The sequence below is a fragment of the Ylistrum balloti genome, unplaced genomic scaffold (assembly GCF_031769215.1).
Source record: "Ylistrum balloti isolate Yb309-2 unplaced genomic scaffold, AGI_CSIRO_Ybal_v1 Utg371252, whole genome shotgun sequence".
Lineage (NCBI taxonomy): Eukaryota > Metazoa > Mollusca > Bivalvia > Pectinida > Pectinidae > Ylistrum > Ylistrum balloti.
The window spans coordinates 25,101-51,120 of record NW_026782677.1 but is presented as its reverse complement, the minus strand read 5'-3'; the positions used below and the strand labels follow the sequence as shown (position 1 = coordinate 51,120).

At 38.0% G+C, this 26,020-nt stretch overlaps 3 protein-coding genes across 3 annotated transcripts; 1 reads left to right on the top strand and 2 right to left on the bottom strand.

The window, feature by feature from the left end:
• Positions 1–2,905: 2,905 nt before the first annotated feature.
• On the top strand, positions 2,906–11,122 carry LOC132561650 (temptin-like). The gene is made up of 3 exons (XM_060226352.1): positions 2,906–3,115; positions 3,376–3,535; positions 11,028–11,122. Exons 1-3 carry the CDS (start codon positions 2,906–2,908, stop codon positions 11,120–11,122), a joined length of 465 nt encoding a protein of 154 aa, XP_060082335.1.
• On the bottom strand, positions 9,364–10,432 carry LOC132561648 (uncharacterized). Its single transcript, XM_060226350.1, has 2 exons — positions 9,938–10,432; positions 9,364–9,890 (listed from the first exon to the last, which is right to left on the bottom strand). Exons 1-2 carry the CDS (start codon positions 10,293–10,295, stop codon positions 9,364–9,366), a joined length of 885 nt encoding a protein of 294 aa, XP_060082333.1. The 5' UTR covers positions 10,296–10,432.
• A 6,744-nt stretch (positions 11,123–17,866) lies between the features above and the next one.
• On the bottom strand, positions 17,867–22,808 carry LOC132561649 (evolutionarily conserved signaling intermediate in Toll pathway, mitochondrial-like). The gene is made up of 5 exons (XM_060226351.1): positions 22,745–22,808; positions 20,580–21,286; positions 20,004–20,227; positions 19,236–19,449; positions 17,867–18,771 (listed from the first exon to the last, which is right to left on the bottom strand). The coding sequence occupies exons 2-5, from the start codon at positions 21,256–21,258 to the stop codon at positions 18,512–18,514; spliced, it is 1,377 nt and encodes a 458-aa protein (XP_060082334.1). The 5' UTR covers positions 21,259–21,286; positions 22,745–22,808; the 3' UTR covers positions 17,867–18,511.
• Positions 22,809–26,020: the final 3,212 nt, after the last annotated feature.

Genomic DNA, 26,020 nt, shown 5'->3' with positions numbered 1-26,020 from the left:
TACGTCCACTATTACGACCTTTCGGTCTCTCAGCGGTCGATAATTATTCACATTCCTTGTCGCCTTAATATATCATCTGTTACCTTTGATATCTACGCGGTCAGGTAAGAATGGTGTCATTAGCTATCTAATTTACAAACATGAAAACAGGAGGTGCGCGACCTCTTCCATCAACATTTTAAGGATAGGTCGTGTCGCTAAGACAGTGTTTACTGTTTGTACGAACTGAAAAAAACAGCGGTCGCTGAAATCAACCAGATGCTGTGAAAATCCAAAATGTTCAAATAGCAGGTTTTAATTTTCAAATAAAACTTGTGTAATGCCAGCAAAGCCATTTATGTATGACATCTCCTGTGATATAATGAAGTCTTTAAACATGATGTTGGACACAAGAATAAAAACAATGAAAAACAAAAAACAAATTAAATGATAATAACATAACGAGAACAAATCACAAAAACAAAAAGGATGAAAACAATTCAAAAAACAAGAAAAAACGGCTTTATCATCGATAAAGTTCAAACACCTTTCGAAGGGAGGAATGACTGGAGAAAGTGGGGCTATGTAAGAAAGGAAAACGGCTTGACGGAATGACGGAACAATTATCGAAGGAAAAAAGATTTAAAAGTGGAGAACCCTTAAAAGATATTCATAGAGAGTTGTTGAGGAAGGCATTCACGGAAACAGGGATCAATTCAAGAACATTATCTTTATAAAAGATAGGACCTAACTGAAGTATTATGGATATATCAAAATGATACAAACATCAGTTATGTCATAACCACAATTTCTTTCATTTGACAATCCGTTAAACGGCCCGTATATACTCATCAATGTCAGACGAACGTAGTGTTCCAGTGGTTTAGGAAGACATTTTAACTGAAACATGAAAGTATTAATGGATTGAAGTGTTAAAATATCAAATCCATTAGGTTCACAAGAATCAAACGTTGGTTAAAATACTTTATTTATTTTATTTATTTACTTATTATATAAGCCATTATCGATATAGTAGACAGATAAGACAACGTTCTGCGGACAAAAACATGGAATTCTAGTGAGTGACGAACAGATGTGGACTTGCTGACTTTCTTATGAATAATAAATATTTATCTATGTCTAAAAACGGGAGATTTCTGAAAACGTACATCATATATAAGTGCCAAACTTGATTCAGAGAATAAGTCCGATGTTAATGTTCGTCTTGGAATTTATGGACAAGCTTTTTGGTAAAATACAATAGTATGTCCTCGTTATTTCTTTCTATCTGAAGTCTTTATCATGTTGATCCAGAAAGAGTGACTCATCGTCGAGGTGAAAGAGCTTTTAAAAGACGAAATAAAAAGGAAGCAAGAGGGAAGAATCAGTCTATTTGCTTTCTTAATTGTCTCTTCTAAGCATTTTATAACGACGCTTTACACACAAAAAATATGATGGCTGGTTTGTGCATCTATATAGTTGAATTTACATATGCACAAATCAGCAAATTTTCGAATGACAAAATGTCAATGTACCTGTTGTATTTAAAAAATACGGCGACAAACATGACAACAGAGATCACCTATTCCATATATATCATTGTCTATGCTAAGTGGTATTTGCAATATATATGTATACACAATGTGGTTTATGACTTACATATTAATACGTTGTAAATCTTTTTCTGCTTGTTTACCGGAAATGTATTTCGTCTTGTTATGATGACAAACTTGATAAAGACATTAGCGAAACAGATTTTTTGTTCCTTGAAATCACAATTTTAAATTATTTTCCAATCACATGTCTAAAAAGCGCCCCAGAGGATGGGACCTTTCAATTGACTGGTTAAAACTTTCTGACGTCACCGAGGTCTTCCTTTTAAGTGACAACCACTTCATTACTCACGGGACTGTGTATTTTAATCACAGCATTGGAAATGGGCGGAAGAAAAAACATTTTTAATGAGCAGTTAATACATATGTTCGGAATATCATTATGTACGTTAAAAATGCATTACAACCATATAAATGCTTTTCTCACACATTTTAAAATATGTACGGAATGACATTAACGTTATCAATGGTTATCAGTTCCGACAGATAATCTGTATCGATCGGAAATATTAGGAAATTTTCGTCATAATTCGAATTGAAGTCGCGTCGAATTTTGGCTTCCGATAATTACAAGTACACAATATCAGGGAGAAATCCGCTAAGGTATAACAGGTATTAATGTTGTTGGAGGATACTAAGTTAATATATGCCTTGTTTATTATCAAATGATTAAACAATATAAATTGTAACGTGTACTTACATATTGTATAAGCCGTTTCTCAAACTTTCCGAATATCAGCAATCAGCCGACGTTTTCCGGTTTGTTTTTATCGAAAAGGATAAACATTATATATATATATTGTCAGTATATTTTATAAAAGTATGCACATTTCTATTTACTAATAGGCTAATTTAGTAGTACATTTACATTATCAATACTGAGAAAGAGGGAGAGCGCATGTGATTCACAACTGCGTTGTATAATATATATATTTACAATAGCACAATAATTTGGAGGATTTGACTTTTGTAAACATGACAGAAGCTTAGAAAAATACACAATTCGACTTCAAGTCAAATTCATTTCATACTGAAATATGAAAGTTAAAAAGAAATGATAGTGTTCGAAAGTCTTCAATTTGAAATTACAAAAGTATCCTTTTTCTGATACATCGATTTCAATGTATACCTTCCCATCCAGTCATCTGTTGTTGTAATGAAATGTAGACGAAAAAAATCCACCAGTGATGTCATTATCCATTCATCGAGAATGTCAATTTCATTTGCGTCAATTTCAATATCAGCACACGATACTATTAATAAAACATTGTGAAACAGACATCGAAGTTCATTTTAAAACAGCAGCAGTAAGGATGACTCCTCAACAACTTGTTCTCCATTTTCTCTGCTGTATTGTTATAGGACTATGTGTAGCTTATCCGCCGTTTAAAAATTATATACCGAATTCCAGGCGTGTACCTGATCCTTGTCGTACAGAAATAGTTGATGGGAAAACTGAACTTCACTATGTTAAAGCTGTTGGCCATTATGGAATTAATTCGGCTAGAAATCCTTTCGGATTGGTAAGTTTTAAAAACTTATTTTGAAACAGAGAAAGAGAATTTTGGCAATGTTTACTTAAAGCAGCAAATACATCAAAATGCAAATTTGCCGGCAGAGAGACAGAAAAAAGGGTCGATTTGCATTTAGTAGTGTATATTATTATTAACTTATTGCAAATTTTTAACTGTCAGTTAAAGAATATGGCAATTCATCGTAATCATCATTATAAACAAGTACTTTTGTATATATAGTTTCATTAAATCTGTACGGAATATTTCAGGATTTCAGAAGGACAAGAGGAAATTGGACTATTCTGTGTCGATTGGATTCTGACGGTGATGGCTTGTACAATGGTTACGAGTTGGGAGATGTGAGGTGTATGTGGAAAGCATATTATCCAAGATCATGGAGGTCACTCAGAGCCCCATTCAGCCATCCAGGTCAGGCCACTTCCTGTACACGTTCCTATTTCCAACAGGTCCAGTGTTCTACTGGAAATATTTTTGAAAGTTAATTAGCTATTGATCATTGGGGTTTAAGAAGATGTTTCACACACCAACTTTGATTACATAAATGATGAAAACTACTAATCCACATCAGCTATACGCTTTCATTAACATAGTCTTTATTCCATACCAAAAAAAAAAAAAATAATGACATAATCTGTTCAAACAACTTTCAAGAATGTTTCAGTTTATTGCCGACACTGACTCGCCTTGAGACAGAGTGGAAACTGCAAGTACATAACATGCATACATTTCGAAATACGCTTTACATAATTGTATACAGAAGTTCGGCAGCATGCGAAAATACATATTGTTGAAAAGAGCATGATTGTCATGACACAAATTGAAGTTATTTGGAATGTTCTACCATTGATTTACAAGATTATATATAGTTTTACTAATTAATTACCCTATAACGATCTGCAGGCAAGGATTTCTTGTGGAAGCACATGTTGTTTTCTTACATTTTTCATAAACCGGAAGAAGATGGTAAGTGCATATGAGTAGAGCCGGACGGACGAAATATCCGGAAAGTGTGACGGCACATAATCAGTCGATAAAGATACAAAAGAAATTGGTTCCGGAGACAAATAAGGATAACTTTCATAAATCTTGCCTGCAAAGATATGTATACAACGCCTGGTCGATTTCAAATTTGTATTTGTAGACTGGACAACATCTTACAAGTTAGTCAGAACATACTGAACATACGAAATATCCGGAAAGTGTGACGGCACACTCCCGCCCCATTGCTGCAGCAATACTTAAAGTTCTTGTACAATACAAATTTAGAATTCTAACTATAACAAATAAACACAGTAATGAGTAGATCAATATGACTAAATTCACATATCCAAGTTCGTAATCAACACCGTGAAATGTTCTAGGTTTAACACAACTAGAGTAAATGATCATACAAATTTCAGATAGCAATGTCACATCTTTAGTAAAAACACAGTCAATTTAATGGTAGCGAAGATGGCCATACTTGAACCACTAAAGGTTCACGAAGCACTTAACAGGTAGACGAGTTCCGAGACTGGTCTAACAAAGGTTGTTGGATTGTCCTTTCGAGTGATCATTACCTCAACCTTTCTAACTAGTCCATCACCACTCGGGAATGTATTCACAACACGTCCGATTGGCCACTGTCTCCGATGAGCACATTTATCCTTCAAGAGAACGACGTCATCCAGTTTCAAGTTGTTGGTCTCATGCTGCCATTTTTGCCTAGCTTGAAGCTGATTGAGGTACTCACGAGAGAACAACCTCTTCCAGAACTCATTGGCAAGAGCTTGTACCAGAGACCACTGTGCCTTATACATGTCTTTCAGCGTCAAATCACCAAATGGTTCATGCGGATTGCAGGTCTTTTGGGTGAGCAAGGAAGATGGAGTTAGAATGCTGGGACACTCCGGATCTGATGAAACTTGCGTGATTGGTCTGCTATTAATGATTGCAGCTACTTCGTACATGAGTGTAGATAGAACATCATGGGTGATGCACTTGTTCTTATGTTGAAGAAGCATGGAGTCAAGAATTCGTCTGGACATCCCGATCATCCTTTCCCATACCCCACCCATATGAGATGAATGAGGGGAGTTGAAAATCCAGGTAATTCCAGACTGATAGAGGTGTTGCTTAACGGCACCATCCTCCACGTTGATTGCATTGATTTTCAGGTGGTCAGTACAGCCAACAAAGTTTGTTCCGCGGTCAGAGAGGAACTGGCATACTTCACCACGGACGGAAGTGAATCTACGCAGTGCGTTGATAAACGCACTTGCGCTCATGTCCTCAAGTACTTCAATATCGACTGCCCTAGTAGAGAGGCAGGTGAACAACGCCGCCCAGCGCTTGGAATTTGCAGCACCTCCCCTGGTTTGCCTGGCAGTCACTTGCCAGGGGCCAAAGACATCTACACCAACATATGAAAATGGAGCGGATGGTGTTATGCGAGAGACAGGGAGATCCGCCATCTTCTGCGTTCCAAGACTGCCTCTCATTTTACGACAGGTAACGCATGCGTGGATACATGAGGCGATAAGCCTCTTTCCTCCAATTATCCAGTACCCAGAGGACCTAACGACCCCTTCTGTAAGATGGCGGCCCTGATGTTCTACCTTCTGATGACAGTTGCGCACGATGAGTAGACCAACATAGCATCCTTTGGGGATGATTATCGGATTACAATCAGTCGAGAGTTGGGATTCATTGGCCTTGTTCAATCTACCTCCAACACGAAGAAGTCCGTGGCTATCAAGAACAGGTGTCAAGGAGAGTATGGAACTGTCCTTGGGAAGTTTCCTGTGTGACTGAAGGCATTCGATCTCCTTCGTAAAGTGTTTCCTTTGAACACTGAGAAGAATGAACAGTTCTGTTTCCCGTTTGAAGTTCGCTTTCTTGTGTTTGGAGCACTTGTGCCAGCCTTTACAAGGGTTTTCAGATTTCTTGAATGACCTCGCTAAGTGAATGAGGTAGGAAAGGCCTTGCACGAGCGAATCCCATTCTGAGTGCCTCTCAAAGAGGGTCGTAACGTCGAAGTTTCCTCCATCTGTTACCGAAGTTTTGGTCACTTTCACTTCGGGCCGGACGTCCTTATCTGATACTGGGTTGACAAGAGGGAATGATTCCTTTGCGATGGCGTTTATCTCACCTGGGCTTTCTTGAAGGAATTTGGGTCATAAGTCCACTGCTCTGGTTCAGTAGAGTTTCTTATCCTCTGGACATGATTTGCAACAAACACATAAAAGCGCCTTGTCGAGTTGAAGATGTAGCCCAGTACTATACGGCTATCGGTGTACATTTTAACCTTGTCAAAGTTTATCCCAAGACTAGAGACAACTATGTCCTTGATCTGCGTTGCAAGTACGGCGGCGCACAGTTCCAAGCGTTGGACGGTGTGTCCTCCTGTTGGTGCAAGCTTAGCCTTCCTAAGCACAAAGGAGACCTCCACGTCTCCTCCCTGGCTGACAGTGCGCAGAAAGGCTGCCGCAGCAATGGCATTTGTTGAAGCATCGGAAAACACATGTAACTCTTTTACCACCTTTCCTTCAACACCAGTGCCGTAGCATCGAGGAATGTATAAGTTCTCTAGAAGACTAAGAGAGGACCTCCACCTTTGCCATTCCTTCTCCAGTCCTGTTGGCAGAGGGTCATCCCAGGCAATTGTAAGATCCATAATTTGTCTGCAGAACATCTTTCCTTTGATCGTGATAGGCGCGAGAAGGCCAAGGGGGTCGTAGAGACTTCCGATAGAGGACAAAACTCCTCTTTTGGTGAATGGTTTTTGTTCCTCGGATACTTTGCAGGTAAACGCGTCTAGCGCGATATTCCAGAAAATGCCAAGACTACGTTGAAATGGAATGTCATCTGCCTGGAGACTAAGGTCCTTGAGGTTTTCGGCGATATCGTCAGAAGGGAAGGATTCCATAAGGTCTTGACTGTTTGATGAAATTTTATGGAGACGGAGTCGACCTCCCTCCCAGAGCGCCTTTTGAGTTCTTTTGAGGATATCTATAGCACACTCAGCATCAGGTACAGACAATAGACCGTCATCTACATAGAAGTTGTTATGAACAAATTCGCAGCATCCTCTCCATAGCCTTGTTTGACCGAGTCAGCCGCCTTGCGTAAACCGTAGGTGGCAATGGCGGGGGATGGAGAATTTCCGAAGGTGTGGACCTTCATGCGGTATTCGATGATCTCCTTATCCAGATCATTGTCTTCATGCCAGAGAAATCTCAGGAGGTCCCTGTCTTCTTTCTTCACATAGAAGCAGTGAAACATTTGCTTAATATCTGCCATAAATGCCACTAGTTCTTTTCTGAATCTTAAGAGGATAGCAAGGAGGCTGTTCGTAAGGTCTGGCCCTTTAAGCAGGGTGTCATTTAAAGAGATACCTTGGCATTTTGGCAGAGGAGTCAAAGACAACTCGGAGAGAGTCTGTTTTCTTGGCGTGGTAGACGCCGAATATTGGCAAATACCATCGTTCACTAGCACCGTTAGCGCCAGCGGCTGTTTCTGCATGCCCTTTAGACAATATTTTCGTCATGAACTGTACAAAGTGCTCTCGCTTTTTAGGGTTTCTTTTTAGGCTAGCGGTCAAGGACTTGGCTCGCTTCATGGCCTCATTCTTGTTATTCGGAAGGGCTTGTCGTAGAGGTTTCAAAGGAAGAGGGGCTTCCCAGTGCCCGTTGTCATCTTTAACCATTTCTGTAGCCATGATGTTGAGAAACTGGTGGTCCTCTATAGATAGTCCTCTAGTTTCATTCGCGAGGGTCCTTTCAAACAGGCAGTTGGCTTCCAATGGTGCTTCTTTTGTGCTGAAGTAATTTCTGCAGGATTCAAAGACTGACGCACGACCGTTGATAAGCAGTTGGGTTTTGATGACGTTGACCATCTCTGACCAATGTGTACCTCCTCCACAAGATTCCCCGATAAGAACCCATCCTAAGCCTAGCTTTTGAGCAAAGGGGGTGTTTCTAGGGCCCAAGCACCCTGTAGGCATCAACCATGTCCCTGCCAACGAGGATCGCGGTAGGGGCGTCGTAAAGGTGAGGTATCTGGTGTGCAACATCGATCAAATGAGGGTAGTGCTGTGCTATATCAGGTACAGGGATTTCTTCCCGATTGTTCGGTATGTCGTTGCATTCGATCAGGGTAGGGAGGTCCATCTTCGTTTGGCCATCTGCTGATTCAGCAACATAACCATGGACTCTTCTTCCAGACATAGTAAATACTCCAGCACAGGATGTTAGGGTGTACTCCATTTCATGTCCCGTCTCACCAAAATGATCGAGGAACTCTGATGTAGCGAGGGACTTGTTGCTCTGGTCATCAATAATGGCATAGATGTACTTAAAGTTTCCAGGAGATGTGTTATGATAAACCTTGATGAGCACAATCTTAGCACAAGATCTTCCAGAGAATTCCTTGCAATTCAGTTTAGTACACTTTGTCTGGACTTCCTCACTGGAGCTGACTGACATGGAAGTAGGTGTAGACGTACTATTGGATGGAACATCTGGTCCTGACATGTGCAGCGCTGTGCAGTGCTTTGGACTCTGACATCTTTTGCAGGAGACTGACTCCGGGCAGTTCTTTGCAATGTGCTGGTTTATTGCACAGCACTTGAAGCATACACTTTTCTCTTTCATAAACTTCTTTCTCTCCTCTATAGACTTCTTTTGAAAGGCTTTGCAATCGTTCAGGCTATGGGAAGTGTATTAAGTGGGCAGAGAACTTCTCTTACTTCCTTTTGGGTGACCTCTGTCTTGTGGACTGCAATGGGCTTTGACTGATATGAAGTCACCAAAGGGTTCTTTCTTTTCTCAGTACCGCTTACTGCTTTACTTTCTACCTTAGCTGCATAGTCGAAGCTTGGACCATTTGCTCTAATGGCGTGATCGCTGATAAACTCAACAAATATGCTGAATGGGGGATACATCACACTGTTTTTTCTTTTATGACGGCCAGCATGTTCAGTCCATTTGTTTTGAAGGTAAACAGGAAGTTTGGTGACTATCGGGTTGACTCCCGCTGATGTGTCGTAGAAGGACAACAGAGTTTTGTAGGTGTCTTGTTCCTTAATGGAGAGCACTTTTGTCTAAGCGACAGTTCTACCAGCTCTGGAGATCCGTACCGCTGTTCAAGTCTAGTCCATATTTTGGACAGCGCAAGCTTAGGATTGGCTGCATTGGCTATTCGCAGGCTCTCTGCGTGACGCTTGGATTCCGGGCCCAGATATTTTACTAGCAGGTCTATTTCCTCATCAGCACTAAAGTTCCTCGGATATTCCTTTGAAGGGTCACAGGAGGGAAGTAAGCAAACATATCAGGAGGGGGGAGATAACTAGGGATGAACTCTGAGGCCTGAGCTCGCAGTTCTGACTCAAAAGGTGTGTCATAGTTGGTTTCATGGAGTGAGCTTACACTAGGTACTTGCTTACTTCTCAGATTCTGGGATGGGCCTGGGCTCTGCACATAACTGAATGGTTTTGGTTGGGATGGTCCATGGCTGTCAAGGTATAACTCAACCTTGCTGCGTGATGAGAGCTGTTCACCTGGGAGTTCGATACTTGGTGGGGGCAAGTTTTCATTAAAATATTCATCCAACACCTTAAGCTTCGCTGTTGCCTCTGTGTATTCCTTTTCTGTCTTTATAATCTTGAGCTGTGCTTGTTTCTCAGCTGCCTCTCTTTCTAATAGGGCCTCTTTCTCCGCATACATAAGCCTGACCTTTGCGGCTTCGGCCTTAGCCTTAGTACGAAGGTATTCTGAGCTGACATCTGACCGAGTTGAACCCTGTGATGATCTATGAGATCTGTGTTCTAACCTGGTCTGTGGGATGATCTGTGTGGTGAGTACTGGGACCATCTTTCATCTCTATCAATTTTCTCTGAAGGTAGTGTTTCTGTGTGTTTCTCTGGGTTAGTCGTGGATGGGGGTGCAGGTTTCAGCAATATTCTCTGTTGTACAATAAGGTCTTTTCTCATTTTAAGAGTATTTAATACATATTTGTGTGTAGCAAGTTCCTTTAGACTTTCTTCTGTTCTAGCTCTTTTCAGGAAGTTCATAAAGTCTGAAGACAGCTTTTCATAGTGCATGAATGTTGAGTTGATATCTATAAGAGGGGATGTTGGTTCATTCAGTAGGGCGTCAATACAGCTTCTTGTTTTGAGAAGGGATGTCATGTGCTTCTGGATGTGGATTTCATACAGTTCCGTCCCTCCACCCGTAAGGTTTCTAACCCTGGATTCATTAAAATCTCGACTTACCACTTCATCTGTCTTTTTTTTCTGTTCGTTTCTGGCCGCTTACAGACGATCGCAGGTTTCCACTGTGCAAACAACTTTCAAGAACGTTTCAGTTTATTGCCGACACTGACTCGCCTTGAGACAGAGTGGAAACTGCAAGTACATAACATGCATACATTTCGAAATACGCTTTACATAATTGTATACAGAAGTTCGGCAGCATGCGAAAATACATATTGTTAAAAAGAGCATGATTGTCATGACACAAATTGAAGTTATTTGGAATGTTCTACCATTGATTTACAAGATTATATATAGTTTTACTAATTAATTACCCTATAACGATCTGCAGGCAAGGATTTCTTGTGGAAGTACTTTCTTTCATTTTTCATAAACCGGAAGAAGATGGTAAGTGCATATGAGTAGAGCCGGACGGACGAAATATCCGGAAAGTGTGACGGCACATAATCAGTCGATAAAGATACAACAGAAATTGGTTCCGGAGACAAATAAGGATAACTTTCATAAATCTTGCCTGCAAAGATATGTATACAACGCCTGGTCGATTTCAAATTTGTATTTGTAGACTGGACAACATCTTACAAGTTAGTCAGAACATACTTTATTGCAAGTCTTGTTTTCTAAATTGTTTGTTGTGTGTCGTTTCAGGAATCACAGAGGTATTCAATAAAACATCCAAACGTTACGAAGTAGTTCCTCAGCTACGGATGGCGCTTTGTTCAAGGAGATTTCCGTTAATATAATATAATGGCTCAAGCTCAAGGAGATGTAGAATTGCTTGGTGTTTCTATAAGCAACAATATCAACACGAAAGAGTATCGGTCAAGTAACAGCCCATATAAAAGAAAGGAGTATTCTACAACAGAATGGAAAATTCACGACATTCGGCTTCTGTTCAGATTAGGAATGTTATTGATATATCATTTAAAATGTACCGTCTGTCGGAAAGGAAAAAAGATTCAACGGGTTATTTCACATTGTTACATTCTTTATACCTCGAGGAGAACAAAACTCGACGAGAAAAAGACAACTAGAGTGAAGTCATAATGTTTATTGGTAAAATCGGATCACTGGGACATCTAGTATAGGAAACAACAATTGTATTTAGTGTGTGGAGATCAGTAGTTTTAGCATTCTAAGGGAAGATGAAATTTGTAAATGGAAAAGGACATAACAATAAAAACCCTCATAAATATTTCCAGTCTTCTTAAAATGGAGTGAATGTTTATCATTTGACTACAAGCGGATTACAGACAAATTAATTAGTGCTAACATCACATAATTTACAGTTGTTAGCATAATTTCTGTTTCGTCTTCTACTGAAGAACTCTGTTTCTTTCCTGACTATCCTTAAATCATTTTCTGGTTAACAGTCTTACATCTTTGTTACAACTCTATGTGATAAATAAAAGACACCATATACATTTGTGTTTACAGAGCACATGTTTCTTCCTGAGCCTCCGAGGAAACGAAGATAATAGTCTTTGTAATATAACATATAACATTAATTAGATTAAATTTTAAATATTATTTCTTTTTTATGTGTCCGATACTTCTCGAATGTGATCTGAAACTGTATGGGTAGTTTCCTTTTTTCACTTTTATAATTATTATTTGTTTGCTCACTTTTTGTCATCCAAACCTTAAACTTTCAATTGTCCAGTTCAACGAGACCATGTATGCTGTATAAAACTTCGATACCATTGTGATAACTTATAATTGACATTAAGCTTCTGATTTTTGACAAGACGGCTATTGTTAGCCTTCAAAAATTGCGAGAGAAAGATAAGGATGTTGTTGATGAAAACAAATCTCCAAACGGCATGTGACTGTAGAATATCCTATCTCACAAAACAAAATTGCGCCAACATTTCAGAACATTTCGCAGGTCATATGTAAAAAATCATTATAAATATTTAACTGCATTGATAGAATTAAATATTTATTTGTGAAATAAAGTGTATATATGAAGTGTAATATTGTCAGTAGTCTCACTATCCCCAATTGACAAGGGGAGGTAATCAAATTGTCTCATTTGATGTCAATCGGGAATCTACGGAAACTGCCGAAGGTTCCCGGTTAATTTAGTGTCAGCAAGTTAGTCAATAGGCGAAGGAGTGAGTCAGTGTTAATCACAGGATGAGTTCATGAGTGACAAGTAATATAACATTTAATGTGTTTATGTAGATTTGGTATATAAGGTTCAATACAATAATACATGCATTGTTTGTGCTCAGGTAACTACGGCATACCCCCCCCCCCCCCCCCCCCCCCCCCCCCCCCTCCTCCCCAACACACACACATCAACACATAGAGAGACACGCCTCCTGATAAATCATCTTACTTTGATAAATCATCTCATACTATTTCACAACATTCCTTTCCTTCGCTAGGAAAGACAGACGACCATCAGTCAAATGGAAAGCTCGATTCTTACTGCCATTCTTCGGAAAAGCCTAATAATAACCGGAAAGCACGCGATAACCTGAACAAATCAGTTTATCCAAACGCCATTTTTGTTGTTGTTGTTATTTACATGTATTTGTTTGAAGCTAACTTTACAAGGTTCGAATAATTAGCGGGAAATATGACAGCTAATTAGTTGTCACAGTTAACATGTATTGGTGGATTTTGTGCGGTACACAAGGTAGATGTTAGCGGAGTTTTTGTGAAGTGTGTCACGGTGTGTGTGTGAATAAGTCCGACTCACTTTGCAGAGATATCTTAAAGCAGTAACTGGTGGTTGCATCACTGAACAGTTTGCCTGAAATCTGTCAAGATAATCAGCGATCCCACATTTTGGTTACGTCAGCAGCTCGTGTAACTATCACATCCTTGTTGTCACGCTGGTTTGTTTGTTAGACGGAAGACCTGTACAGCCTGAGGGGCGACAGACGTAGACCACCAAGAGTAACTGTCTACTGTCACTATGTAATAGCTATCGTTTTTGCTACCTACTTTGTCATTTCAACAGTCTCCCGAACCTTGCTAAGTAAGTCACCAGCTAAGTTGTGAGTTGTAATTTCAGCATGCCCGGTATACTGATCAAGTGATTAATTAATCAAACTTTCTAACGATGGTATCCTTTAATAATATTACTCAGGACTTAGACCAAAGGATAGGCATTTTGACTAACATATGCTCAGATCAGACACCAGCCCGTCAGAATGTTTCCTGTATGAACGAAATGAAGGGAAGTAACTATTGCGGATCAGCATGAGCTATACTAGAGGATAGCTTTCAACTCCCTACATGACATAAAACGTAACCGGGTCACCTTCCCTACTACATCTGGATTTTCTCCTGGTCCAACGGTTTCCTCACACAGATGGATATCTCTATGCTCGATGGGTAATTTAGAGTCTAATTAGTTGGATAATTTTAGTGACCAATGATAGCTGGGATACAGTTGGACACAGAGAAGTCCGACAAATGATATAAGATTGTGGAAATTTCCATTTGTCGTGGCTGTTACCGCAAAACAGATGGTGCAACTAGCTTGACACGTCAGTGTCAATACGACGAGATCAACATGAAGGCATTCCGCAACAAGACCTTTTTGACGCGCTGACGGGGTGCATTACTTCATCGGGGTGCATTACTTCATCGGGGTGCATTACTTCACCGGGGTGCATTACTTCATCGAGGTGCATTACTTCACCGGGGTGCATTACTTCACCGGGGTGCATTACTGCATTACTTCATCGAGGTGCATTACTTCATCGGGGTGCATTACTGCATTACTTCATCGGGGTGCATTACTTCATCGGGGTGCATTACTTCATCGGGGTGCATTACTTCATCGAGGTGCATTACTTCACCGGGGTGCATTACTTCACCGGGGTGCATTACTTCATCGGGGTGCATTACTGCATTACTTCACCGGGGTGCATTACTTCACCGGGGTGCATTACTGCATTACTTCATCGGGGTGCATTACTTCACCGGGGTGCATTACTTCATCGGGGTGCATTACTGCATTACTTCATCGGGGTGCATTACTTCACCGGGGTGCATTACTTCATCGGGGTGCATTACTTCATCGGGGTGCATTACTTCACTGGGGTGCATTACTTCATCGGGGTGCATTACTGCATTACTTCATCGGGGTGCATTACTTCATCGGGGTGCATTACTTCACCGGGGTGCATTACTTCATCGGGGTGCATTACTGCATTACTTCATCGGGGTGCATTACTTCACCGGGGTGCATTACTTCATCGAGGTGCATTACTTCATCGAGGTGCATTACTTCACCCGGGTGCATTACTTCATCGAAGTGCATTACTTCACCGGGGTGCATTACTTCATCGGGGTGCATTACTTCATCGAGGTGCATTACTTCACCGGGGTGCATTACTTCATCGGGGTGCATTACTTCATCGGGGTGCATTATTTCACCGGGGTGCATTACTTCACCGGGGTGCATTACTTCATCAAGGTGCATTACTTCATTGGGGTGCATTACTTCACCGGGGTGCATTACTTCATCGGGGTGCATTACTTCACCGGGGTGCATTACTTCATCGGGGTGCATTACTTCACCGGGGTGCATTACTTCACCGGGGTGCATTACTTCATCGGGGTGCATTACTTCACCGGGGTACATTACTTCATCTGGGTGCATTACTGCATTACTTCATCGGGGTGCATTACTTCATCGAGGTGCATTACTTCACCGGGGTGCATTACTTCATCGAGGTGCATTACTTCACTGGGGTGCATTACTTCACCGGGGTGCATTACTTCATCGGGGTGCATTACTTCACCGGGGTGCATTACTTCATCGGGGTGCATTCTCGCAATGTTGATAAGCCAGCATAATATGGTAAATGTACATCCAATGGAGTAACCTATGTATAATTGTCGATAGAGCTCGCTAAAAAATCTAAACCAAACATGTACGTTATGTAAGGGTATTCAATTGACACCACATATTTAAACCATGCCGTCATCCTCAAATTATCATTGCCCATTCTTAATTACAAAAGCAATAATCTACTTGAAAAGTTAAAATTTATTTTTAATTTATTTCAATTCAAAGGTTATTTATGAATGAAAATAAAACATACGCTTTAGATAAATTGAAAACTTTGACACACTTATAATAAATTATAACTGGTTTTTTTTTTTTTTTTGTCTAATTAGCATAATTGTTTTAGAAACTATACATTTGTAAATATCAAACAAATGTTTTGTGTTGTGTATACATATTTTACTACATAAATGTCTTTTTTTCACATGAGATTATATATGAAACGAGTCTTAAAACATTTTACGCCGAGCCTTAGCGAGCACAAATTAAAACTTCGCGACGACTTTCATAGATAGCTCATTTGAAAATCTCATCTCAATCTTATAACCTCGAAAAGTTATTTTAACAGGTTTTAAAGTCAAATATGCAGAAAACTAAGGAAGAGTACATTGCAGTATTGTGACTGTTAAGTAACGACAACTCCGGTAGAGATCGCATTACAACATCACAAACGATTTCTGAATAAAACAAAAACAAGAAACGCTCCAAGGTATTTTACATTAGTGATATATGCAAAAACAGTATGTTTCCTTGATAACAGGCCGATCATAGATAGATATACTAATCAAGTAGAATGTGAATAAGATAAATCCATATACAAATGCGATTTCAGAATCTTAATACTTGTGTCAACGAGCTTATCATACTTATAGCATAAATTAACATTTTCAATTAAGCATCACAGACAATTGCCAAGTATTTAGACTAATTTGCACAGGTAATCAATCATGTATTTATGCGCGCTGTTTTCTGGGAATACACATTATCCTCGATCTTATATTAAGTAAAAGCGTTCACTTGGTGTAAAATGAAAACTACGATCTTTCTTTGTTGTTTGTTGGTGACTTCTGTCTCGCCCCACCCACAATATCATTCCTATGTCCCTAACAGTATGCACGTGCCTTACACGTGTCCAGGGGCTGGGCCCAGCGAAACATTTCGCAGGATTGGACATTGGCCGAATCTCTTCGACAGGAATTCATTTGGACAGGTATACTATAGAAAACCATGCTTACATTATCTAATTGTGGAGATCGTTCGTCCAGGCGTCCGTTCTGTGTACTGTAACAATTTTAGACATAATATATCAAAATCAATATGCTAGTATAGTTCAGTTCCACCATCAGGCTATCACACAAATCGGAATGAAGGGGCCCACAGACTCTAACATAACAAATCCTGAAAAAGCTGAATCCTATCATCAGAACATAGGTTTACAGAATACACTTTCATTTGTTTTCAATTTGTCATATATGTTATGAAGGAAAGTTCCTATTGACCCGTCGCACGGAAAATATTCATCAGTTTTTTTATAGGTTTTCTCTAGTATTATGATAAGCTTAAAATCTATCTATATGATTCAAAATATTTTAAGTAAATTTTCCTGAGAATCCAAATGATTGTCAGTCTTTCCAATCGTGTACTACAGACTTTTTCCTTAAATTGGACGGAAATCTGTGACCTTGACCCCGACAACGACAACAGAACAAATGGTGAGGAACTCGGTGACCCGAAATGTCAATGGTTCCGTGATGACGTCACCACTGACAAATATCTTATCAATGCAACAAGCCATCCGGGTAAGTATCTGGACAAAAATTCTCAGGTTCAAGGGAAGCAACTCCCAATAACTTAAAATTTACCAGGTAGTACAACCTTCAGTTCTTGCCAAAATAAAATTAGGAAAAAGTCATTAATCTTAAATTGGATTACCGAAATTTGCACCCTATATCAATGTCTTGGATGTTATCAATGTGCTATTTGTTAATTTGAATACATATTTGAAGTTTGATCAATCCCGAGCAGACAAAACGAGACTGGATACATCCGCTGCATTGGATTTAATTTCAGAACGGATTAAACCAATTAAGTCGATCTTTCCGAGCAGATGAAATAGAAAATGTCATGTCTCACAGTAGATATGTGCGAGTATTAGCGTACATGGTTGTTTCGGTCAACACATGCCGCATAGTACTGATGTTTGGTGTACTGTCAAACTTTACATGTAAAGAATGTAAGTACATACAACATGCCATTTCCAGATAAATGAAGCTTCAACTATTTTGAAAACATGAAAGAATAAGGTTTTTAATGTATTTAAAAATGGAATATTAAAAATGTTATTTTTTTACTGTAAAAATTCCAGCCCTTTGAAAAAGTACACCCTCTCAAAGATGGAAAATCCTGCATTATAATGAGATGTTACCTAGTGTTATAATTTAAATTCCTAAAACGCTTGCTTCACTTCTATTTATTCATTGACAACATGTACTGATGTTGCAGGTATTCCAGAAAAACTCATTGATGGTAAATACCTAGTGTTGGAAGAGCTGAGGACCAGGGCTTGTCCAGTTGCTTTCTTTTTCTTCTAAACATTCCAACATCAAAACTCTTAGACTAGTTTCAAAAAGAAAAATGAAAAAATCAACAGAAGGATTACTCTTCAAAAAACTTTACCAATACACAATGCTTTTTATTGTTATCATTGCTATGTCCTGATCACATGATTATTTTATAGTGTGAATTTCACAGCTGCATTCCAATAAAATTCTCTAAATAGATATGCCTCATTGTGGGACATATTTTATTGTCTTGTTTGCCACGATTATCTTCCTTTGTAAGAGGCTTATTTGCATATGACATTTGACTTAGAGCTAAAAGAAAGAAAAAACACTTGCAGATGTATTGTCATCTCAGCAAGGATTTATATACAGTGGAGAAATGACCCCCAAATATTTAAATATGTCAGCAGTTTCCCTATTCACATCTTTGATCCACAATCAATTTTTCACCCGTTTCACCTTCGAATGATGAAACATATGACAATCATTATTTTAATGACCACTGGCCATGGTGGTTACATCAAGCTGACCTGTGACTTATGATATCACAAAATAAATACTTCTGACTTGACATCCACAACTTCCTTAGTTATCTTCCCTTTTTTCCTTGGTTAACTCCATCCAGTTGTTTCTCTAGGAGATCCTAGGACAAGATTTTGAAGATCTATCTGACATATCAACATCAGATGACTTCATTTCTGGGTTATGTCCCCTTCTTTCTTTACTAACCTTCATTTAATGTTGAACACTAGTCACTAGGTAGGTTGTTGCTCCGCTACCTGACCTGTGTGTGTTTTTATTGAGAACAGAATTGGGATGTGTTCTAGTTTGGGATTGGTTTTCTGGAGGTAACGCACCCATGTTACAACAGAGTCTCGAGAAGTGGTTCCTGTTACACAAGTAGCCATCACTATACCAGTGTCCTGACTATGGATGCTGGGAGAAACGAAGATGGAACAATCTTCCTCATTTTCTGTGAAGTAAGGGTTCAGCCCTGACCAGTCAACCTCAGAATCTGACCAAAAGAAAATTTACAATTACTGATCTAGATCCCTACAAATAGAATGATGGACTGTACAATAGTGTAATTATTATTTTTTTCTTGGTGATAATTAACTAGAAGTTGGTAACAATTATGAAAATTGTACCACAATAACCATTGCAACTTCAAAATCCAAGGGTTCTACTTTCAATATGATTACTGTTTAGTCAAAAACGCTGATTAACCAAAGATAATAAAGCTATTATGAACACCTAGCCACAGTGGTAGTCACTTTAATCTGTCTCTACTTTAGTTAGACACAGAATGTGTGCAAGAACCGGTCTACACAGGTACTTCCATGACCTTTGCGAAAATTCTTTCCAGAAAAACAGTGCTGTGGTAAAGAATGGTTCAAAGACTGTTCTTGATGAAATTTTTTTATTCAATTTTCTTCCTGTGTAATGTTTCTTCCTTGAGAAATTTTTTAATAATCTTACCATCATCTACATCTCCTGCTGGTGTGTGAGGTCTACCTTGGTCAGATTTTAACACGAAGTAAAATAGTTGTTTATCTCGAAGCCAGATGCTGAAGCTGCCTTCTACCACTAGAGGGATATCTGGAGGATGAGCATTAATGAGATCTGCCTGTTCGGGACTCTGTGCACCCACAATGAAAGTGTCCTCCAGGGGGTTTTCTTCAACTTCCACAGTCTACAAGTGGAGATTGACAGGCAATGTGTATTTATACCACCAATTTGAAAAGTAATATGTATTTTACAGTTGAACAGAATAGACTTGTTTTTCACATTATCAGAATATCAGTGAAAAACATCCATACAATCAATAGATACAAAATTTAACAAGGAAATCATTGACAATTCTTTTTATTAAATTTTGAAGTACTATTACCAGTATATCAAAAAGATGTAAAATTTCACAATGGAACCATAAAGAAACCATTAAAAATTTCCTTTTGCTAAATCTTTTAAGAAATATTACATTCAAAAGAAGTGAAATTTACAGCAGAAATCATAGAAATTTCTCTATATTAAATTTTCTAATACTGAAATAAATTAGTGCATCAATTTAGAGGGAATATAGCACTTTCCTTGACACAATATTCTACCTACACCAAACTTTACAGGTAACATGTATATCATGGACTCCAACTGAATTTAGTAAAACCACTTGTTATAAATCACTGTATGTTCGCAGAAGTTTAGACAAATTAGTATAAAATCAGGATTGGTTGTTTGTACATTTACCTTCCAGACAGTTATCTTGTTGTTGAGATCAACTGCCATACGTCGTAGTGCTAAGATGGCCAGCTTTATAGGGTCATCCGGCAGGTGGAAGGGTATCGGGTAAGGATTAGCATGGCGGAACTTTGGCATCCAGTACATCATACGCAGGTACTTCCTGACCACATAACTGCTACTTCCAAATCTCTCGTCTATCATTTGTTCCATCTTCTCATCTGGTATCACACCTTAAATGAAAAGAAAAAAAAAGCATTCCTCATTCTTTAGAAGATTATGATTCACTGTATATGTTGGTTGGCATATGCTCAACAACATGTTTTATTCTGTTACAGTTTCCTCTATGGCAATCACAACAGACTCATATTTTGATGGTACACTGGAATCAACTCATCGTAATATTGGATATTATGATATCCTGGTTATTGCGATATTTTTTCCATGTTCCAAATATTCTTTATGTATTGATTGTATTAATGAATGGTAAGTCAACAGGAGCTTCTTAACTTTATTATAAAAAAAACCCCAAAACTTTTGGAATTATCTTGCCAATGGTCAATTTGTAATTTGTATCAATCTTACCATTGTTCTGCATTTTTTCCAGTATATCTATGGCACACTGCTGTTGCTTTGGAAAGTGTCCAAGCTCTGCCATCCACTTTGACTTTGGAAGATACTTCTCTTTCGGAAAAGTCGCTAACATGGCCTTGTAGACTTCCCTATCCTTATGTACTCCCCACTCTTTCATAATATCTAAACCGGTCATCAAAAACTCTACAAGGCCTCTTTGGTACACTTTCTCCCGTTCTTCATATAATTTCAATGCTTTCAAAAAATTGGTTTTGTTTCTACCCAATTCTCCCACTTCTTTGAATATATAGGTAGACAACTGAAACATTTTCCTTTCTTGATCAGTTATTACAAATTTTTTTGGCAGAATTCTCATGTCTATTGGATTTTTCCAAAGGTCTGGGTGTTCTGAAGGTGTTTGTGTTTTAGGTTTTACAGGGGGCAATTGATCTTCAGTGAGAATTTGGACCTGTCCAGAATCGTCTTTCTTAGATAACTCTGCATCTGACGACTTCTTCTGATGGTCATCTTGTCGGATTTCAGGCTGATTGTCTTGTTTTTCTAACATCTTTTCACCCGAAGCTAATTCTACAGATCCTCTGTGAAACTGACCTGTCAGTAATTTACACCGTTTCAACATCATGTGAAACTGTGATGCACTGAACTTTATACCAATACTACGTGGAAACATGGTTGATCTGCTTTTCTGCTAAATAAACCTGTAAATAGCAAGATTTAAAAGAAGATGACAACAAAAACAATTTTACAAAAACATTTAATCATGGTGAATACCGAGATTTGTCAACATATAAATGGCCAAGCATTCACTGAATATCACCTGCAATCCACCGTGAAACAAATTCACAAAAAGACTACAAAGTGGTAATGCTGTTTACACTAAACAGTAGGAATATCAAATGAACTTTTATAAGTTTATTTTATTTTACAAAATTTGATGGTACCTTCATTCAATCCCCCAATTAAAAAAAAATTAATGACCCTTAGATAGCAATACAAAAGACTGATTACATACATGCAGGTGCAGCATATGTTTTCATAAAATTAATTCTATCATGCTAATGTGGCCAAAACAAAATTACAATTTAGTACCCTTTAACCAACGAAATATAATACAGAGGGATAAGAAACTAGGCCCAGTGGAGACATCTCTGGCATCAGCTTTGAACTTTTGAACTGTGAAGAAAGCTAAGACCCTTTTCCATCACACTTTAAATTTATGTTTATCTTACCATGCCACATACGTTATTTAGTGTGGACTTTCCAATGGCCAGCCATTTTTCAACCAATAAGAAGAGAATCTCATTTTCATAAAAAAATGATAATACTAACAAAATGAAATGACATCACAAAACGTACATGAGTCAACCTGACAATGTTAAGAAGGATTATTTTCATATTTCTGGCTGAAAGTGATATACAATATTGGGTGGTATTTCAGCTGTAAAAAGCCGAAAAATGCATCTTTATTTTATGAACATCAAATGGTATCATCCATTGTCACAAATGATTGTCCAGTCATTTTAAAATTATTCAGTTTTCTACTACTGTTTATTTTGAAAAGATTTTGTTGTACACTTTTGCTGAAAAAAAATATTTATAAAGATAACTTATATAATCCATACGTCCTTTTTTTTTGACATATACACTATTCTATGTCTTGTACTGTGTAGGTGATATTTACAGAATGCTGACCTCACCTCCCCCCTACCCCCCAAAAACCAAAATTCTATCAAAACAAATAATTACACCTATATTGCGTTCTCATGATCACAGGGGCACACAACAATAAGTGTTGAAATTCATCTATCACATGGTACATGTACAGATTAAGATTAAATCATACGCAGATATTCCTTTGTCAAACCTAGGGAAATCCTGCATTACGTGTGAGGGACGACCCCGCTCTAGGACGAGGAAACTTATACATGTAGAATATTTGAATTAGTAGTCTCACTCGTCACAATGTCAATTACCATGTACAAAATTACAAATGTGCACATATTGACAGCGGAGACTTTAGCAAGCCAAGACTCCTCGTCCGCCTCAATAAATGGCAATATAACTGACATCAAGTCTGGATTCAATCAAAAATTGACATCCCTGTACAAGAAAGATGATATATACAATTGCGTCAACCGATGCAAAACTTGCATTACCTCAGAAACAAGCAATATGTTGGCGATATATCCTAAACAACATGTGGACTTTAAGGTCAGCCGGCTGTCTAACACCATTCTCTTCCTTCACGCAAAAGATTCTCATGCGAGGGGAGACTACTCGTGTTTCGGATTTGACGGTCGCACTAAGAAAATCTAATCCTTGAACGGACCTACGCAAGTGCGGATTTGGCAGCAATAAATAAATAAATAAATTCATTATTCAGTAAGCTCATTTTTTAAATTGAAAATTCCATACACGAAAACGACCATTGCTGACGTTTTTGTCACAAAACCCACATTAACATATGATTATGAGATACATGTATCAACTTTCGAGCATACAGAGGTTATGTCACATTTTTCACCATTTAGAATAATGTAGTACATTGTATCGGGCGAGGTTTTCTACGAAGAAACTTGGACATATTCTTAAAATGCCACTTTCATCTATTAGTGTTGATATCAAGCAGTTGCCGACGCAGTGTTTCTTTTCATTCAGAGATAGTAATTATATGTCCCAGATTTATCTATTTTATTTGTTTACTGGATTTTTTGTTCGACACTCTCAAACGGGCCACCATTTTAAGTTCCCACCAACAAACTGGAATGCTATGATTAGTAAAGGAATTGTGATATAACTTGTTAGTTTTGGTGTCCGTACTTGGGTCATCTTCCTATAGCTGAATATAATGCTCTGTAAAACTGCTCTCATTAAAAAAAAAAAACATATGTACTGACTTAAGGACATTTCTCCACATTCCGATATTTTAGGAGAGTACATTATATACAAAGATGGAGTGAAGTAAAATTACTGCAACTCAGCATTGCTGGTCAGAGTTTAAGTTTGGGTGCTATCTTTAACCGTTGAATCCCACATTAGTAGCATTTGCATATTATATCAAAACACCACTTTTCAAATCAACCGAGTATATAGTATTTTCCATTTTGAAATGCAACAAAAACTTCTAAAAATACCTTCAGACCAAGAATGATTTCAATTCATATGGATTTTTTTCAATACATTGAGTGATACTTAATTTTTTTTTTTTTAAATCAATACATTTACACTTTTATTGTCAAACCTCAATAATACACCAGACGTATAACTGTAGTCGTTAACTCTAAAATGAGACACAATAAGTGCTTTTCATTATTGTCAGGGGAAAAAAATTCCTCGACATTGCGTTTTAGTTTTACCTTTCCTTCTCATATCTTAGATGTATTCCAGATTTTAAATGTTTAAAAAGAAACACACATGAGACAAAACGAACGAATGATTTTGTTGTAGTTTTAACCTTGATGTTTGCGCAATGACCCCTTTCTGGTGTAGGGCGACTTGGCCTGCCACACAATATCCCACTACGTGACGTCATTCCAGGTAACAAGAAAGAGGAAACCGAAAGTAAAACCTGTTTTGAAAGGTATTCATTGGAAATGCAGCCATCGATTTTTAGAAATCACATACCTTTCTGGTGTGTTAGTGCCAGAATATTTTTAAAGAAGCTCGGAAGATTATATGTTCTGGATCACGAAGGCCGTTCAAGATATTAGATAGATTGTATACACTTCAGTGACGTCCTGGGCATGTAAACCTGCAGTCTAATATGTAGGTCTATATTACACAACCTGCGAGGTAGGTGATTGACTATGTAAACTCACCTCATAACAAGGGAGGTCATATAGTCTTGAACGTATATTTATGCTTATTTTCATAAGTTGTATCGTCAACAGTAAAAGAAACATGTTTTCTCTAGTCCAGACTCTTCCTCATTTCTAAGGACTTAGTTCGCATGACATGTAAAAATGATTACACCGCCAGTTTGAATAAGAGGGAGCTACTGTGTCAGATATTTCATGACACATTTTATGTTCAAATGACACCGGAATTCATTCTGATTGTAATAATATCTTACGGAATTTGGCCGCTGGTACGTTTTTTCACTCTGTATGGGCTTGTAAATGTGGTATATATGACATTATAATATATAATATTATACTTTAATTAATTGTCCAAGTATTTTACATTCCTACATGGAACCATGGTTTTAAACATAAAGCTTATTCAGTGTTTACTTATTTACGCGTGAATTTATCAGAGTAGTTATAAAGCAAAATAATGCTGTTATCAAAGCAGATCATAAGACTATCTCGAGTTTACAGCCATGTTTGATAAGTGCACGAAGTCCTTCAGTACACTGATAACCTAGCCTTAAGGCGGAAGTGAAGGGATGTTTACGTGTACATGTATGTGTCAAAGAGAAACTGTTATATAATCAGTTTACGACGGAACACAATGTATGAAAACACAAATAAATAAATTAATAAATAGTACTATTACGGGGCATGATACAGAGACGTACAGAATCAGGCTATGTACCATACCACAAAGGTTTAGCAACCATACGCAAAAGGATTTTCTTGCAAAATTTGTGCAGCCCGCTTCATGAACATCATTTTATTTATTTATTTTCTTTTTTAGTTTATTTCACAATATTTGACAATTTACACGTGTCCCTTTTCCATACAAAACAAGAAGATACGTGCGAATTAACCATAATATAAAATACAATTTTACAAAACGTAAAATCATCCATTAGTAACAGATCTAATAGTTAACGAAATCTGAACTTCCATTAGTCTCATAGGATTTTTTCAAAATGATGCCAGATTCTATATGTGTGCTATGCCAAGTATCAGTGTACTTGAAAAGTCAGCGAAGAAGCATTCAGTTGGGGAAATTGTTTGGGAATCATACTTTACCATTATTACAGGAACCCGGATGTAACATGGCGGATCTAAGATAATTTTACATAGATGATGGATTCTGATGATGAGTATGACTACAATTCTAGCAGGTATGATGCTGTTTGTAACATCATGATTCTACACCTACTACATAAGTAACCATCGTGATGCTGTTTGTAACATCATGATTCTACACCTACTACATAAGTAACCATCGTGATGCTGTTTGTAACATCATGATTCTACACCTACTACATAAGTAACCATCGTGATGCTGTTTGTAACATCATGATTCTACACCTACTACATAAGTAACCATCGTGATGCTGTTTGTAACATCATGATTCTACACCTACTACATAAGTAACCATCGTGTGCACAATGTTTACAAAAGAGTATATCCATTTAGGTTGGCAAGTTTATTAATTCATAAATTACTGATTCTTCTTTGAAACAAACTCCATTCGCTTCGTATCTCAAGTGTCATGATAGACATAATCTGTATTGGTTTAAACAACATATTTTATA